The sequence below is a fragment of the Hyperolius riggenbachi genome, chromosome 1 (assembly GCF_040937935.1).
Source record: "Hyperolius riggenbachi isolate aHypRig1 chromosome 1, aHypRig1.pri, whole genome shotgun sequence".
NCBI lineage: Eukaryota > Metazoa > Chordata > Amphibia > Anura > Hyperoliidae > Hyperolius > Hyperolius riggenbachi.
In genome coordinates, this window is record NC_090646.1 from 191,811,356 (window position 1) to 191,825,563 (window position 14,208).

Below are 14,208 nucleotides of genomic sequence, written 5' to 3' on the forward strand. Positions count from 1 at the left end.
AATCTCATCCCAAGTATCTGACTAAGCTCCAACCTAACAGCCCTGTATGCTGAAAGGGAAGACCTGTCAGTGACTGCCCTCCGGCATTGGGTATGCTTTCTTAAGTTATGTATTACCTGCAACAGCTCTGTGGTCTGGCCAATTCCATCTGGGGACAGGGAACCAATAAAGTTGTTTTCCTTTGCAGCTTCAAGCAGAATGGATTAAATGACTATCACCCCACCAATGAATCAGTCACTTTTAGTCCCCTATACTTTCCTAGTGGTTTTGGGTCACCCTGAGCTGCTTGGATATTCAATCCCACCAATGAACACAAGAAGATTTAGTCACTCAAATGAAAGTTTACCTTTTAAAACCTACAGATTAGCACATTAAAAATATTTTTAATTTATCCTAACCAGTTGGCTGTTTAAAGTTAAAAAACCAACAAAGAATAAAAAACCAACAACCTCGTTTTGGTTAATTATGGTACTTATTTATGTCCTGCCTTGATTTTTTTTGTTAGTTTTTAATGTTCTATAAAATATGAAGGATACAATCACTTGCTTTTGCTTCAGCCCATTATATTAAGATGTAACTTTAAATCTCAGCGGTAAAATTCTTTGCAAATAGTTTAATCAATCATTGTAGCTTGCAGAAAATAAAGCGTAACAGAGCACTTAATCATGACATTACTAATAAGCCTAAAAAATTACAGCACTTTCCAAAAGAAGAAGTATTTTATGAGTACTATACCATAAATATGTGCAATAGATTTCATAGTAAGCCTGGGGGAGCTTAATAAATAGACTTACATTAGAGTAATGGCACATCTTAAAACAAGCCATTTCCTGGAATAAGAGAGAATATTCCTTTTCTGACATATGCTACAATTCACACTAATTTATTTCATGTGCAATTATTGCTGCATAAACATATTAAAAGTCCCAGAGAGACAGCAGAAATTGCAATGTAGCCTACCATAATCTTTCCCTTTAATGATTGGTAATATCCTTGTATTGGACCTGTTCTTTGTGTTTGAGTCTGAACACAATATTGTTAAGTTCATGATGCTGTCTTTGGGATGTCGGTCAACGGCACATCTAAATGATGACAAAGAGAAGAATATTAATATTGCACTAAATACATTTACAGTGCGTATGAAAACGTCAGTATGCTGTGCATGGTTTAGCTATTCTGTTTCTCGCAATCACAGCTCCTGCAGCCAGGTGTGTTGCTAGGAATCCCTGAGCATAGGGGAGGTTGCAGCCAGAGGTCTGCCATAAGGAAGACATAAGCAATGCAATGTGGGGCAGTGATACAGGACAGTTTCTAAGCTAAATAAATCCCACGACAGGAAGTAAAAAATTCTCCCCCATCGTATTGCCATTGGGTGTACTGGGGAACACTGCAGCAGTGCTGAAAGTGAACATGGTCAGGACATATTGTGGGCAGGGCCAGGATGCACGTGACCCTAGTTTACATGCTGTAGATATTGCTTTAATGGGCACAATGCCTTTAAATTTCTGGGCAACAAGGAAGCAGAACTACTCCTTATACCACAGAGTCACAAAGGCCCATATGCAATTCACTTTTCTCCTGAGTTTTCTCTTAGGTGTTTTTTTTCACAACGTGTCCTAAAATGCCTTTTGAGCCACCAGCAAGCAAGAAAATACTCAAAATAAATTTATTACGACGTTTTCACCAACATTTGGGTACTTTTTCAATTGTAAAATGCTGAAAATTTAGTTTAAATAGAAGATGAAAATGATCTCCTAAGAGATAACGCAGGTGAAAAGGTTAATTGCCTTATCTATTAAAGAAAAAAGAAAAGGTTAATTGCATATGGGCCTATGTATGCCCTCAAAGAAAAAGAGTTGAAGACCGGCACCATCTGTTAGAATGTATGCTCTTTTATTCAATAAAAAGACACATTGACAAGCAAAGGCAACGTTTCAGATTTAACTCCTCCATTCTCAAGCGTATGTCAGTGTCTGACACTGACATACGCTTGAGAAAGGAGGAGTTACCTCCGAAACGTTGCCTTTACTTGTCAATGTGTCTTTTTATTGAATAAAAGAGCATACATTCTAATGGATGGTACCGGTCTTCAGTTTTTATGGATGGATATATGAGCCAGGAATGCCGCATGCCTCACTGACCGTGGCACGTCACTAGTCTACAATCCGAGAGTGCTATCCACTGAAACTCTTCAAACTTAAAGAAAAAGAGTTAATCATGTAAAGATTTAAATAGAATAATCCTACCAAAATACATACATTTCACTAAAGCTTGGTAAAAATTAGGTGCACAGATAGTGTACACAAGGTTTAATGGGCGCTATGGATGGTTAATAAAATGCAAATAGTTCTGAGCTGATGTAGAATTATGCAAATTATGAATGCAAATTTATGCAGCTTCAAAATGGAACAAACAAATTCCACCTTGGCAGGATTTGATTGGTCCATTTTCAAACTGAACACATTAGCATACAAAATTTGTATAATCCTATATCAACTTGGGATAATTTGCATCTCATTGACCATTCCCAGCTATGGAAAGTACATTACACATATTGCGCAAATAGCACAACTGGTGTTACATAACCAGCGCACATTATAAAAGCAACATGCATGTTACATACTATGCATAATTCCCTGTAGACCATACACCTGATATATGCACACATGAGTTTTGCTGATCTTTAGTAAATATATCCCATAGTAACTTCTTAAGCACACCTTGTTTGGTAAAAAACAGTAATATACATGAAGTGTATTAACTAAAATGAGCAGCACTTTTACCAAAATCACATCTCAACGTAGAACTACATTCTGGCATAATATACAATACAAAACCTATCTACCAAATCCTCCTTGTCCATATAGTTATTCTACCTACTTTCCTACTTTGACTCTAGAGCTACATATCTTTCCTGTATTACTCTCCATAATAGTGCACCCCCCAGTCATAGTGTAGTGTCCTTCATTATAGTTCCTCCTGTTATATTATCCCCAGTTATAGAGCTTTCTATTATAATCTCACCCATTATAATATTCACTGTTATAGTGCCCCTCTGTCCGTCAATTAGTGGCCCTCCTCTTGCATTGCTCCTATAACAGATGCCTAATTTTTAGTGCCCCTGTTATAGCACTCCCCTTAAAGTGTCCTGAGTTATCTTGACCCCTCATTACAATCCTTACCTCCCTCTTCTTCCTTGACGTTGACTTCATTACTGTATAATGTTATAATATATTCACATTCAATGTACAAATCAAACAGCGTGTAAAGTCATATGGAGCACAGAAAAAAATAAATGTTTAATTACCCATTTTCTACAGGGCCCCTTAGAAATCACTAAGACCGCTATGGCTACTGCTATGCCCCTGGTTCCCTCATCATTATAAGGCCCTTTTTATATTACCTTCATTTAATATGGTCTCCTAATAGTACTTCCATACAATGTTCCATTAATACACTTCCCCTGTTGCCTGTTGTTGTGGTGCCCCCTGTTTCAGTGCTGTAACTGTGAAAAGGAAGTATTGGTATACTCACCTTCTACCTGGTAATTTTCAAGCAGACAGGTTCCTTCATGTCTAGTTTCATGCCACTAACACTGTGTACAGGGGCTACACCATCTATGGTAGTTCTGGACATTGCTCCGTTCAACCAAATATAGAGTGGAGTGGAGATGAGACACTACATGCAGGAGATCTTGGCTGTCAGGAGCATGGGAAAATCCTTCATAGACCTCTCAGCATGAATATTGTCATGGTGGATGTGATTAATATTCTATTTTCCCAACTGACTGCACGGTGATAGGCTACCCGGCTAGAGAGGAGTAGAGATATGTTCTCCTGCTGGAAGAAGGTAACATATGACTCTGGTGCTCCTGCTCTGCATTTGATCACAGGAGTAAAGCTCTAAGGAGTCACACCCTTTCAACAGTACAAGACTGAAAAATGGACAGCAGATGGGGCTGCATGAGGACAGTCAGGTTAGAGGGTTGTATGGGGTGATGTGCTCAGAAGAAGATTAGGTGACCCATAAATTTGAGCACTCCGTTAGTTAAGTATTAGGAATTCTTAGATAGTGGTGATGAGATAGGGGGCATCTGTTAAATAGGTGGGACATAAGAGGAGAACATGAAGTGTTAAAATGAAGTTCAAGTGTTAGAACCCCCAGTATGTTTGTGAACCAAGGTGAGGTTTGTAATCTTTTCCCACCTATTAGCAGACAAATTGCTAATAAACCCAATGTTAGTTGGCTGGATGATTTAGCTCTTTATCTCAAGAAAAGCTATATAAACAAAGTGTTTAGTGTCAAAACAAAGGGATATGTATAGGATGATTTAACCTGCAAAACTGGACTTCTGCATTAAGCCTCCAGCACAAGAGTTATAAGAAGCTTCTTGGGAGGCCTTATTTAGAGATGTTCTTGCGCTTAGATTTCCAAGACACTGTATATATTACAGCACAGTAAATTTCAAGTATCTACAAAGTTGGGACATAGTATAAATGTCTTAAATATGGGAAAATGAATTATATCAAAACATTAAGGCATTGACATCATATATATGTATACACACGGCTCACCTGCCTGGGCTATGTAATCCATGTGCAAAGATCTCTGGTGGCTGATTGGTGCTATTAAAATGTGGATTATTTCTTGGTATAGAATACAGAGCACTGCAGACATCCACATCAACATCCAGCCTCAAGACTGATCCTGTAAAGTCACTAAAATAATAAATTGGAAAACAGAAGGTTGACTGAATATTTTGTGAAATAACTTAACTTTGTTTACTGAATACATTGTAGATAGGGGTTATCCCCCCCATATCATCCTGTCCAACACCCTGACTAGCAATCAATGGTTTGCAGGAGGAAACAGCCGTTTTATGCCTGGCACACACGATGCAATTTCCTATCAGACTGACAGGTCGAGTCGATAATTTCCAAGAGGTCCGATTTGACTTCCAATTGTTTTTATGATCAATTTTCCGATCACTTCTATAAGGCTGTGCCTTCTTCTGGTATAATACTCTATCTTTAAAAAGAGCCAGCAAGGGTTTAAGCTTCAGGTTGATCCATACATTTCTCTAGGAGAAAAAAATCTTATCTCTTTCTATTTAAGATTTTCAAGTCAGCACTGTGGCACTAATCACTGAAGCTTATGTGTCCTGGAATCATCAGGACACAGCAGATGCAACACAGCAAGCAAGTCATTGCACACCAGAAAGTAAGGAAGATGCACAGAGTTCTGGAATTCAGGCTATGTGTACAACAAAGCAGGGCAGCTTCAAACCAGGAGAGTTGATTTACTTTGGCATGCGGCCTCTTATCTCCCCCCAAGTCAATTTTTTTGTGAAAATATTATTGAATTTTTGTAATGTAATTTTTCTATTGTGCACATTTTTCACAAAAAATAAGAACTTTCTTAAAAATGTTTCTCATGCCCTTTGACTTCAATGCATTTGGAAAAAAAGTATTTGACATGCATGGGTATAATTTTTTGTACATACACTGATTTGTACAAATATATTGCAGTCAATATGTTATATATAACATATATATATTTACATGTGCACACAGCGCACATAAAGTTTAGCGGGCATTACGTAAACTATGTATTGTGAATTACACAATCTGCATAACTCATTTTATGCAATGTATACCTTTCTTGTTTAACGTATGGTTAGTGGCTGACTTGGTCTGAGTTAGTCATCCTCTAACATATGTTCTATAAGCATTATATATGTTGTTTGCATAACATGAGCTGGAGTATTTACATAACGTGCATTACGTCCAGTAACATTTACACGTCCCGTGTGTGCACATTAAGTTTACTTTTGTGACTACTTCCCATTGTTCTTTGGTATAATTACATGCATAAATGCACAACAAATGTGTTCCCTGAAATCACTGCAATATCTCAATTATTTTTTCTCCCTACAATAGTTTACATTTTTTTTTTAAAGATTGAGATTTCCAGAATTCCTTTCAGGACGGGTCCAAAATGTTAACATCCTGCAAGAATCTTCCATAAACAGTATTTTTCAAAGGCTGTAAAGAAATTGGTCTTTTACTAAATTGTTCAAATATTATTCTGTATTAACCCAGCATAATGCTAATTTCAGATCTAATCATGGTCGTAACCCCATAATACAGTATCTTGATCTCCTAATCATCATAACCTCTTTTCTGCTCTCCACACAAACACAGCTTTCTCTGTCATTACATATCATCAAAGCACAGTTGTGGTGCAGTAACAAGGTTTTGGTGTGAACTGGGGGTGAGGCGTTGAGAAATCAACAGTATGGTCTACATGAAAAGTTTAAAAATATGGACGATTGAACCTTTGTGCCTTATCATACATTTGTCAGATGTAGGAAAATAAAACAAGGAGCATTTTCTTTGATAAGCGATAAGAAACAAGGTTATGTGGTAAAGAAATGCTCAGGTTGAAGTAAAATGCTGCATTCTGAAAAGTCAGTTTGTTTGTATTCCCGTAATTCAAGCACATCATGGTAAGAAAACACGAGAAAGCAATGTTTATGAAATGGTATATTATTGTATTTTTACCTCAAGCCATCCATTTCTTCCATATCATCAATAGTTATCATTCCATCTCCAAGGAAAATATACAGGAAGCCATCTGGACCAAACAAAAGCTGTCCACCCAGGTGCTTTCTGTGCAACTCGGCTACTTCGAGGAAAATCCTCTCCGTCCTCACATCAACTTGGCTGGGGTTCTTCCTGTTTCCAATGACAGACAAAAAATTCTGTAGGCATGCTCTTCACAATTGTCAAAACAAAAATGAAAATGTAGAATAAGGATTAAACAGCAACACCAGTGGATGTAAGCTGAACTAGTTTCCCTGCATGCCTAGGGCTGCTGCAATGTTAGGTGTAGCAGTAGCAGTTGTAGTTAGTTGTTAGCAGGACAAGGGGGTGCAAGTACAGAAAATGCACTGCAAACAACTTGCACTAGGACCTATGTTGCAATGGTTTGCAAATAACAAATGCTTTGAGGCCTATTTACACTAGGGTGCCAAGTTCCTTTCTGAACTGGACACAGCACCCATGTTGATGCGAATTTGCATCTGATTCCCATGGCTATAGGAATTCAGATGCAATGTCCAAAAAATATATAACGGCACTATTTCCCCCACGTGATTCCAGAGCAGTGAATTGATTTCAATTAGGTTGCGATTCGGAATGTGAATTTGCATACGGGGAAATGCTGTGAATCGGCTACAGTGGAAACATAGACTTAGGGATCTTCTTAAAAGTGCAAAATGAATAAGCAGCATACAGGATTTGCATAATTGGTCAAAAGGCACATTTAAAGGACTACTATTGTGAAAAATTGTAAAATGTAAAATACATGTGTATGCATGCATATAAAATGTACATTTGTTCCAAAATAAAATGCACTAAATTACTTTTCAAATGTCACTCACTGTCCTTTACAGTAGGTACTCCATATGCTTTTGTAAAGAATAATGGAAATCTAACATGATGAGATCGATGAGTCCAAAACCTGTCAAATGAGTCTTTTACTGGCTACTGGAAGTGACAGCAACAGAGGAGAAAAGTAATGAATTCATAGTGCATTAAACTCTGGGATAAATGTACTTCTTAGATGTAGGTTTGTGTACACATGTATTTTCAATTTTACAATTTTTGAACACACTGGTCCTTTGAACTTTCTGTGAAAAAAAAATGAATTACAAATATTTATATTCTTTAATTTTATATGTTTTGTCTTTACTAGACAAAAAAACAGATACTTTCCTAGGTAGAGGGAAGCCTCTACAGAGGCTTCTCGTGTCCTCCTTGCCGCTATGCTGGTGCCTTATGGCAGTCACGCTCCACTTCAAGCACAAGCGTAGCCATACTGTGCAAGGGTGAGTACGGCTGCCTCTGAGCAGTAGCAGAGAACCGCTTGAGCACAAGCAGCACCAGCTTACTTAGCAGGTGAGCCTGTTCTCACGCATGCACAGTACAGCTGCACTTGTACATGGCAGGGAGTGCTACCACGATAACATATTCGAGAAGCAGTTGTTAGATATGTTCCAGGGGTTCGGTGGGGGCAAGGAGGACATCTAGCTCTAACTAGGACATCCCTCTACCTAGGTAAGTATCTGTTTTTGGTTGCAGGTTTTGCTTCGGGGACACTTTACGATATTAAACATGCTAAGGGCCAGGGGATACTTTTTGATTTGCATTTGAAATCAATTTACAAATATATGCACTCTGCTTGTCCTGCGTGTGATCTCAAGCTGCACTGTTCAGTCTGCTCACCACTAACCACATAGCAAGATAGATCTTCAGGGCAAGAAAGATATGTTATAAAGGACAGAAATCATGGAAATGATATGTACAACAGCTTATTACCAAACATGGTGGAATACAGTTAATTTTGTGTAAATATATTGCCCTGCGCTGCACATACATTACTTCCTGTCTAGTAATTATTATAGAAGAAGACCACCACAAGAGAACCAGATAAAACTGTATCACTTTATTCTAGTATCTTTAAAAGGAGGTGTACATTCCATTTTCAGAGTGGAGTGCCGCCACTACTACCGGAAATACTTCTGACACTGTCCTTATTGACTGCATAACAGAATTCTATCATCCCTGCCCCAGACATACAGGGAATTTGCTTGGCATATGCTACTTCATGCCTCGTGCAATCTAAATGAACAACTATCAGACATGTACATCAAAACAATACAAATGCACTGTTATAAAGGGAATAATATTTGAGTTCTGATGAAGCAGCCTTGGTGCTGTGAAAAGCACATCGGGTAGTGTCCTTAACCACTTAAAAACCATAGGCTTACACCCCCTAGTGACGAGGCTATTTTTTACAATTCAGTGATCTGCAGCTTTAACAGCTCGCTGCAGAGCCATACAACTTGGCATACAAATACATTTTACTTCCCTTTCTTGCCACCAACAGAGCTTTCTGTTGGTGGCATCTGATTGCTGCTGTAACATTTCTTTTTTTTTAATTATTCATTTTATTGTTAACCTGCCTGGCGTTCTATTAAGATCGCCAGGCTGGCGACCGGACGTTTTTTTTTTATAAAAAAAAAACTACTTCTTGCAGCCAACTGAAAGTTGGCTGCATGAAAGCCCACTAGAGGGCGCTCCTAATCTGTACTTCTGATCGCCTCCGGCGATCAGAAGTAACAAGAAGGGTCGCGATGAGCGGCCCTTCTTGTTTTGCTTTCCTCGTCGCCATGGCGACGACCGGAGTGACATCATGGACGTCAGCCAACGTCCTGACGTCAGCCGCCTCCGATCCAGCCCTTAGCGCTGGCCGGAACTGTTTGGTCCGGCTGCGCTGGGCTCAGGCGGCTGGGGGGACCCTCTTTCGCCGCTGCACGCGGCGCATCGCCGTGCTGCGGCAATCAGGTAGCACACGCGGCTGGCAAAGTGCCGGCTGCGTGTGTTCCTTTTTATTTCGTAAAAATCGGCCCAGCAGGGCCTGAGCGGCACCCTCCGGTGTCTCTGGACGAGCTCAGCTCGTCCAGAATGCTCAGGAAGTTAATTTAATGTATTAAAATTCTTTATTTTTCTTTAAATTTTTTCCTCCTACCCTCCCTTGCTCCCCCTGACAACCAATCACAGAAGATCGCCTCTCATCGGCATCAGCCGTTGAGAGCGATTGCTCTGTGAGCCGCTCCAGGGGACGGCCGAGTGACAGGGCTGTCCTCAGTACAGCATTGCGGTAGTTCGCAGCGCTGTACAACATAAACCAGTGTTTCTACTTTTAACAACCTGCCAGCATCTGCACACGCGATCCCCTGCAAAACACTCCACTAGGACTTGACGCCAATCGGCGTTAGGTGGTCCCGGGGGAGCCACCTTGCAGCCGCCAATCGGCGTTAGGTGGTCCCGGGGGAGCCACCTTGCAGCCGCCAATCGGCGTTAGCCGGTTGTAAGGTGGTTAAAGTATGACACCCTTTCTCATAATATACTTTCAAAGTTGTTTTGTATATCTGATCTATATAATATGTATGTTGTAAAATAGTAAATAAAGGTGCACTATGGTGAAAAATTTTAACATTTAAAAACCATATGCACACATACATACACTCGTTCCTGAGTAAATGTACTGTCATTTGTTTACTTCTGTGTGGCCATTGCTTACAATAGATATTATAACCTGAAAGCTCTGAATCTCTTGACATCAGGTTTGGATTAGTCCATCTCCTCAAGGGGGATTCTCAGATTTTCTTTCAATTTTTTTTAAAGGCACTCCCTGGAAAGGATCTATACAAATATGCCAGGCAGGCTGCCTACTGATGAGCAAACATTTCTGGCAGTTGGACTGTACTACAGCCATTCAGGAAGTGTTTTTGAAATAAAAGAAATCCTAAGAATCCCACGTGAGATGGACAAGTCCAAAACCTGTAGTTAAGAGGTTCAGAACTGGTTGAACATAATATTGGCTGTAAGTGACAGCTACAAAAGGAAGTAAAAAATTAATACTGCGTTTACTCTAGGACAAATGTACATCTTATGTGGAAGTGCAAATATCAATTTTACATTATACAGTTTTTCGCCATAGTGCCCCTTTAACAATCCAAATTGGACACACTTCTTTGTACATGTGTATATTTCCAATATGATATAAAGTAATACAATTATTAGATTTTATCTGGTTCACCTATGGTATTTTTGTTACAAGAGCCACAGCAGGGTTTTTGGGAGACAAGGTTACTGGTGTCCCTTCTTCCAATAACCCACTTCCTGTGGTATGTAAAATGATATGGCACAGCTGCAAAGTTACAGGCCATAACATACAGGTATTGTTTTTTACACTTTAAATCTGCCAACCCTTTAAGTAGTGAAGACAGTGGCATGAGGTGGATGTGGTACCTAGATACTGTATACTCCACAACTCGAAGAATGTGGTCGTGAGGTCCGCTGGCCCAGCGTTCTTGGTTGGTGGTGTAAGACACATACAGCTTTCCATTTTTCTTATAATTGGGATGGAATGCAAGGCCTAGCAGCCCTCTTTCATCTCCTCCCTGCAGTCAAAAGAGAAACACAAAGAATGGTAAAGTTAATTATGTGCTTTATTGTGTTTCAGTTGGAACCCAGAAAAAGTCTCTTTCTTTCTATCAGATAATCTGTGCCCAAACCTCTTTATTTCATTTATTTATTTTTCCGTAACTAATGCACACAAACAGATTATAAAACATTTTACTTCAGGGGGCTACTTGAGCGTTAGGACAAGAGACCTGTCTGCCGCGGTTATCTATGCACCAGGCTCTTATACTACTTTTGTGCTGTGATTTGTGAGTGTAATCTTATGTTAGTCACAAAGACAAGCTAAGGTCTTGTGTAGGAATTCTTAGCTGTGTTACTAGGTTGCTTGTAGTTCCTGGTCGGAAAATGAAGAAGAAGTTAGTGACATTTCATCCAAATATGCAAAACTGAAGAGGAAAAAAAGCAGTGATGCTGCCAAGTTCCACTGTCTTGGCAATATGTTTTGAAAACGTTCATGCTGCTGGTGCACCATGCAAATCTTTGTTTTACCCTGGGGGCAGCTACGTCACTTGTCACAACTCTGGTGGTCCGCTCATCATGGCTCACTGTAGGTAATAACCCGCTATCTCTGACTCCGGCACAGAACTCACAGCAGATAATGTGCATAACACTACCGTAGCTGAGATGTTTTTTTCCCCTTACTTTTATAAATTGGAAATGAATGAAATAGTTTACTTTAAAAGACTGGCATGAAGTTAATGTCAACTCCTAAAGCCTAGGTCACATGGACAACTAGAAATGCCGACATCAAACCAGCAAATGTTGATTCTGGTAATACCTTTAATGACTAACTGTACATGGTTTATTGCAAGCTTTCAAAAAAAAGGTTAAGTTTCCTCTTCAGGCATTATACAGGACTGGATCAGAACCATACACCATGTAAGGTTCTGATCTAATTAGATATAATGCCTGAAGAAGAAACTTAACATTTCGAAAGCTTGCAATAAACCATGTACAGTTACTCATTAAAGGTATTACAGACTACCCAGCAAGGTCATGGTAAAGCAAAACTCATTGTGGGAGACATCATATGCTCACTTCAATCTGAATTATAGCAAATACATTGGGCTTGATTCACAAAGCGGTGCAAACACTTTGCACGCCTGTGAAAACCCCTTTATCACGCCTAAACTCAGTTTAGGCATGATAAGAAGAAACTCGCGCGAATTTTCCACACGCAAAGTTTTGCGTGCGCAACCGCGCACAAAGTTTTGCGCGCGCAACCGCGCACGCGCGCGCGCAGCGGCCCCCGCTTCGCGCGAAGCTCCCATTAAGCCCTATGGGACTTTGCGCGCGCACGTACGCGCGTACGCACGTACGCGCGGAAACTTCGCGCGAGTTAGAGCACAAAGCGGTGATAACTTTGCTGGTGCAAAGGTTATCACGCCTAAAGTCTTTTAGGCGTGATAACTGAGTTATCACCGCTTTGTGAATCGAGCCCATTCTGTTTTAAGAAGGCAAACTTTTGTTTTCCATAGCCTTTTAACCACTTGAGGACCAAGCCTTTACCCCCCCCCCCCTTAAGGACCAGCGTGTTATTTTATGATCTGTGCTGGGTGGGCTCTGCAGCCCCCAGCACAGATCAGGTTGCAGGCAGAGAGATCAGATCGCCCCCCTTTTTCCCCCCTATGGGGATGATGTGCAGGGGGGGGTCTGATCTCTCCTGCCTGCCTGGGTGTTGCGGGGGGGGGGGCACCTCAAAGCCCCCCTCCGCGGCGAAATTGCGCCCTCCCTCTCCTGCCTCTCCCCCCTGGTGATCGGGGCTGCACAGGACGCTATCCGTCCTGTGCAGCCTGTGACAGGCTGTCCTCTGTCACATGGCGACGATCCCTGGCCGCTGATTGGCCGGGGATCGCCGATCTGCCTTACGGCGCTGCTGTAGCAGCAGCGCCGTTCAATGTAAACAAAGGAGACATACGTCTCCTGCGTTTACATTTAGTCTGCGAGGCGCGATCAGCGTCTCGCAGGCTATTCACGGAGACCCGCTCCGTGATCTAACAGGAAACGGCCGCACGCGCGATTAATTGGGGAGGCACCTGGTGACGCAGATGTGCTTCGCTGGTCCTCCAGCTACCACTTTGCCGCTGCACGGTATGAGTGTGCGGTTGGCAAGTGGTTAATAGGAGGGCTTTATGGTTCTTTGTAGTCCCTTACACACTCCAGTGAGTTCTGGTTCACCATGAGCTTGCTGGGTAGTCTGTAACTCTGGGTGTTTCAAGTCCTACCCCATACAGCCACATTAATCCATGTCATGCGCTGATGAGGATCAACCAGTCTGAAACAGTCTGTATGCATGTTGGATTATTGTGGCTTTGAACAATTAACAAGCTGACAGATCATTGCATTCCACTGGTTCTGGAGGTATGGCTAGCTTATAGAGACATTAAGGGATAATTTGCATATACAGCAGTGATGCATTGTGGTAGACATCATATGCTCACTCCAACCTGAATTATTGCAAATACTGTAATACCTGTTTTAAGAAGGCAAACTTTTGTTTGCTAAAGGTATTACAGGAATCAATGTTTGTTGGTTTGATGTCTGCATTCCTGCTCCTTGACTAACACCGGACCACACTTCTATGGACAACTAGAGAGATCTCTTGCGTTAGTTACTTAAGTGATTTGTAGCTAGCCACAGTGCATGTCTGCAACTACTGTACCTATCAGACAGTGGATAACAGCACATGCCAGAAAGTTTCTCAGTCGCTGGCACAAAACCAAGACAGCACTGTCATTTAGCAGCTTGGCAAACAACTGCTTGATGCCTAGCAACACGTGTGACTACGCTAAAAGAGGAGGAGGTCACACTGAATAATTGCTGCAAAATGGAACATGACAAATAGACACAACTCATTTGCCTTGACATATGAACTGAACACATTACACCATAGGCACCAAACTGCCCAGAGATGGCCTTGTTCACATTTTCAACCTTGTTACTGCCACCAAGGCCCAAGCAGCTTATTTCTGTATTCCTGAACATGAAATGAGAGGCAGGAATAATTGCCCACAAAGGTTTGGAAATTTCCATGCTAACAGAAAAGGGAAATAGACAGAAAAAACCCTAAACATGTTTTCACTAGTGTGAACACAAGTTTGTTATAACATCAGGGCTGGATTTCTGGCAAGGCCACATAGGCCATGGCCTAGAG

The 14,208-nt window shown here is 41.0% G+C and overlaps 1 protein-coding gene across 1 annotated transcript in view; it reads right to left on the reverse strand.

Annotated features, from left to right (window-relative positions):
• HHIP (hedgehog interacting protein) overlaps window positions 1-14,208 on the reverse strand; it is a 186,478-nt gene that overhangs the window by 42,792 nt on the left and 129,478 nt on the right. The window contains exons 5-8 of the mRNA XM_068269847.1: window positions 10,881-11,032; window positions 6,564-6,737; window positions 4,575-4,718; window positions 961-1,082 (exon numbers count right to left, since the gene is read on the reverse strand). Coding sequence (XP_068125948.1) covers window positions 961-1,082; window positions 4,575-4,718; window positions 6,564-6,737; window positions 10,881-11,032 — 592 coding nt within the window. The remainder of the gene's footprint in view (window positions 1-960; window positions 1,083-4,574; window positions 4,719-6,563; window positions 6,738-10,880; window positions 11,033-14,208) is intronic.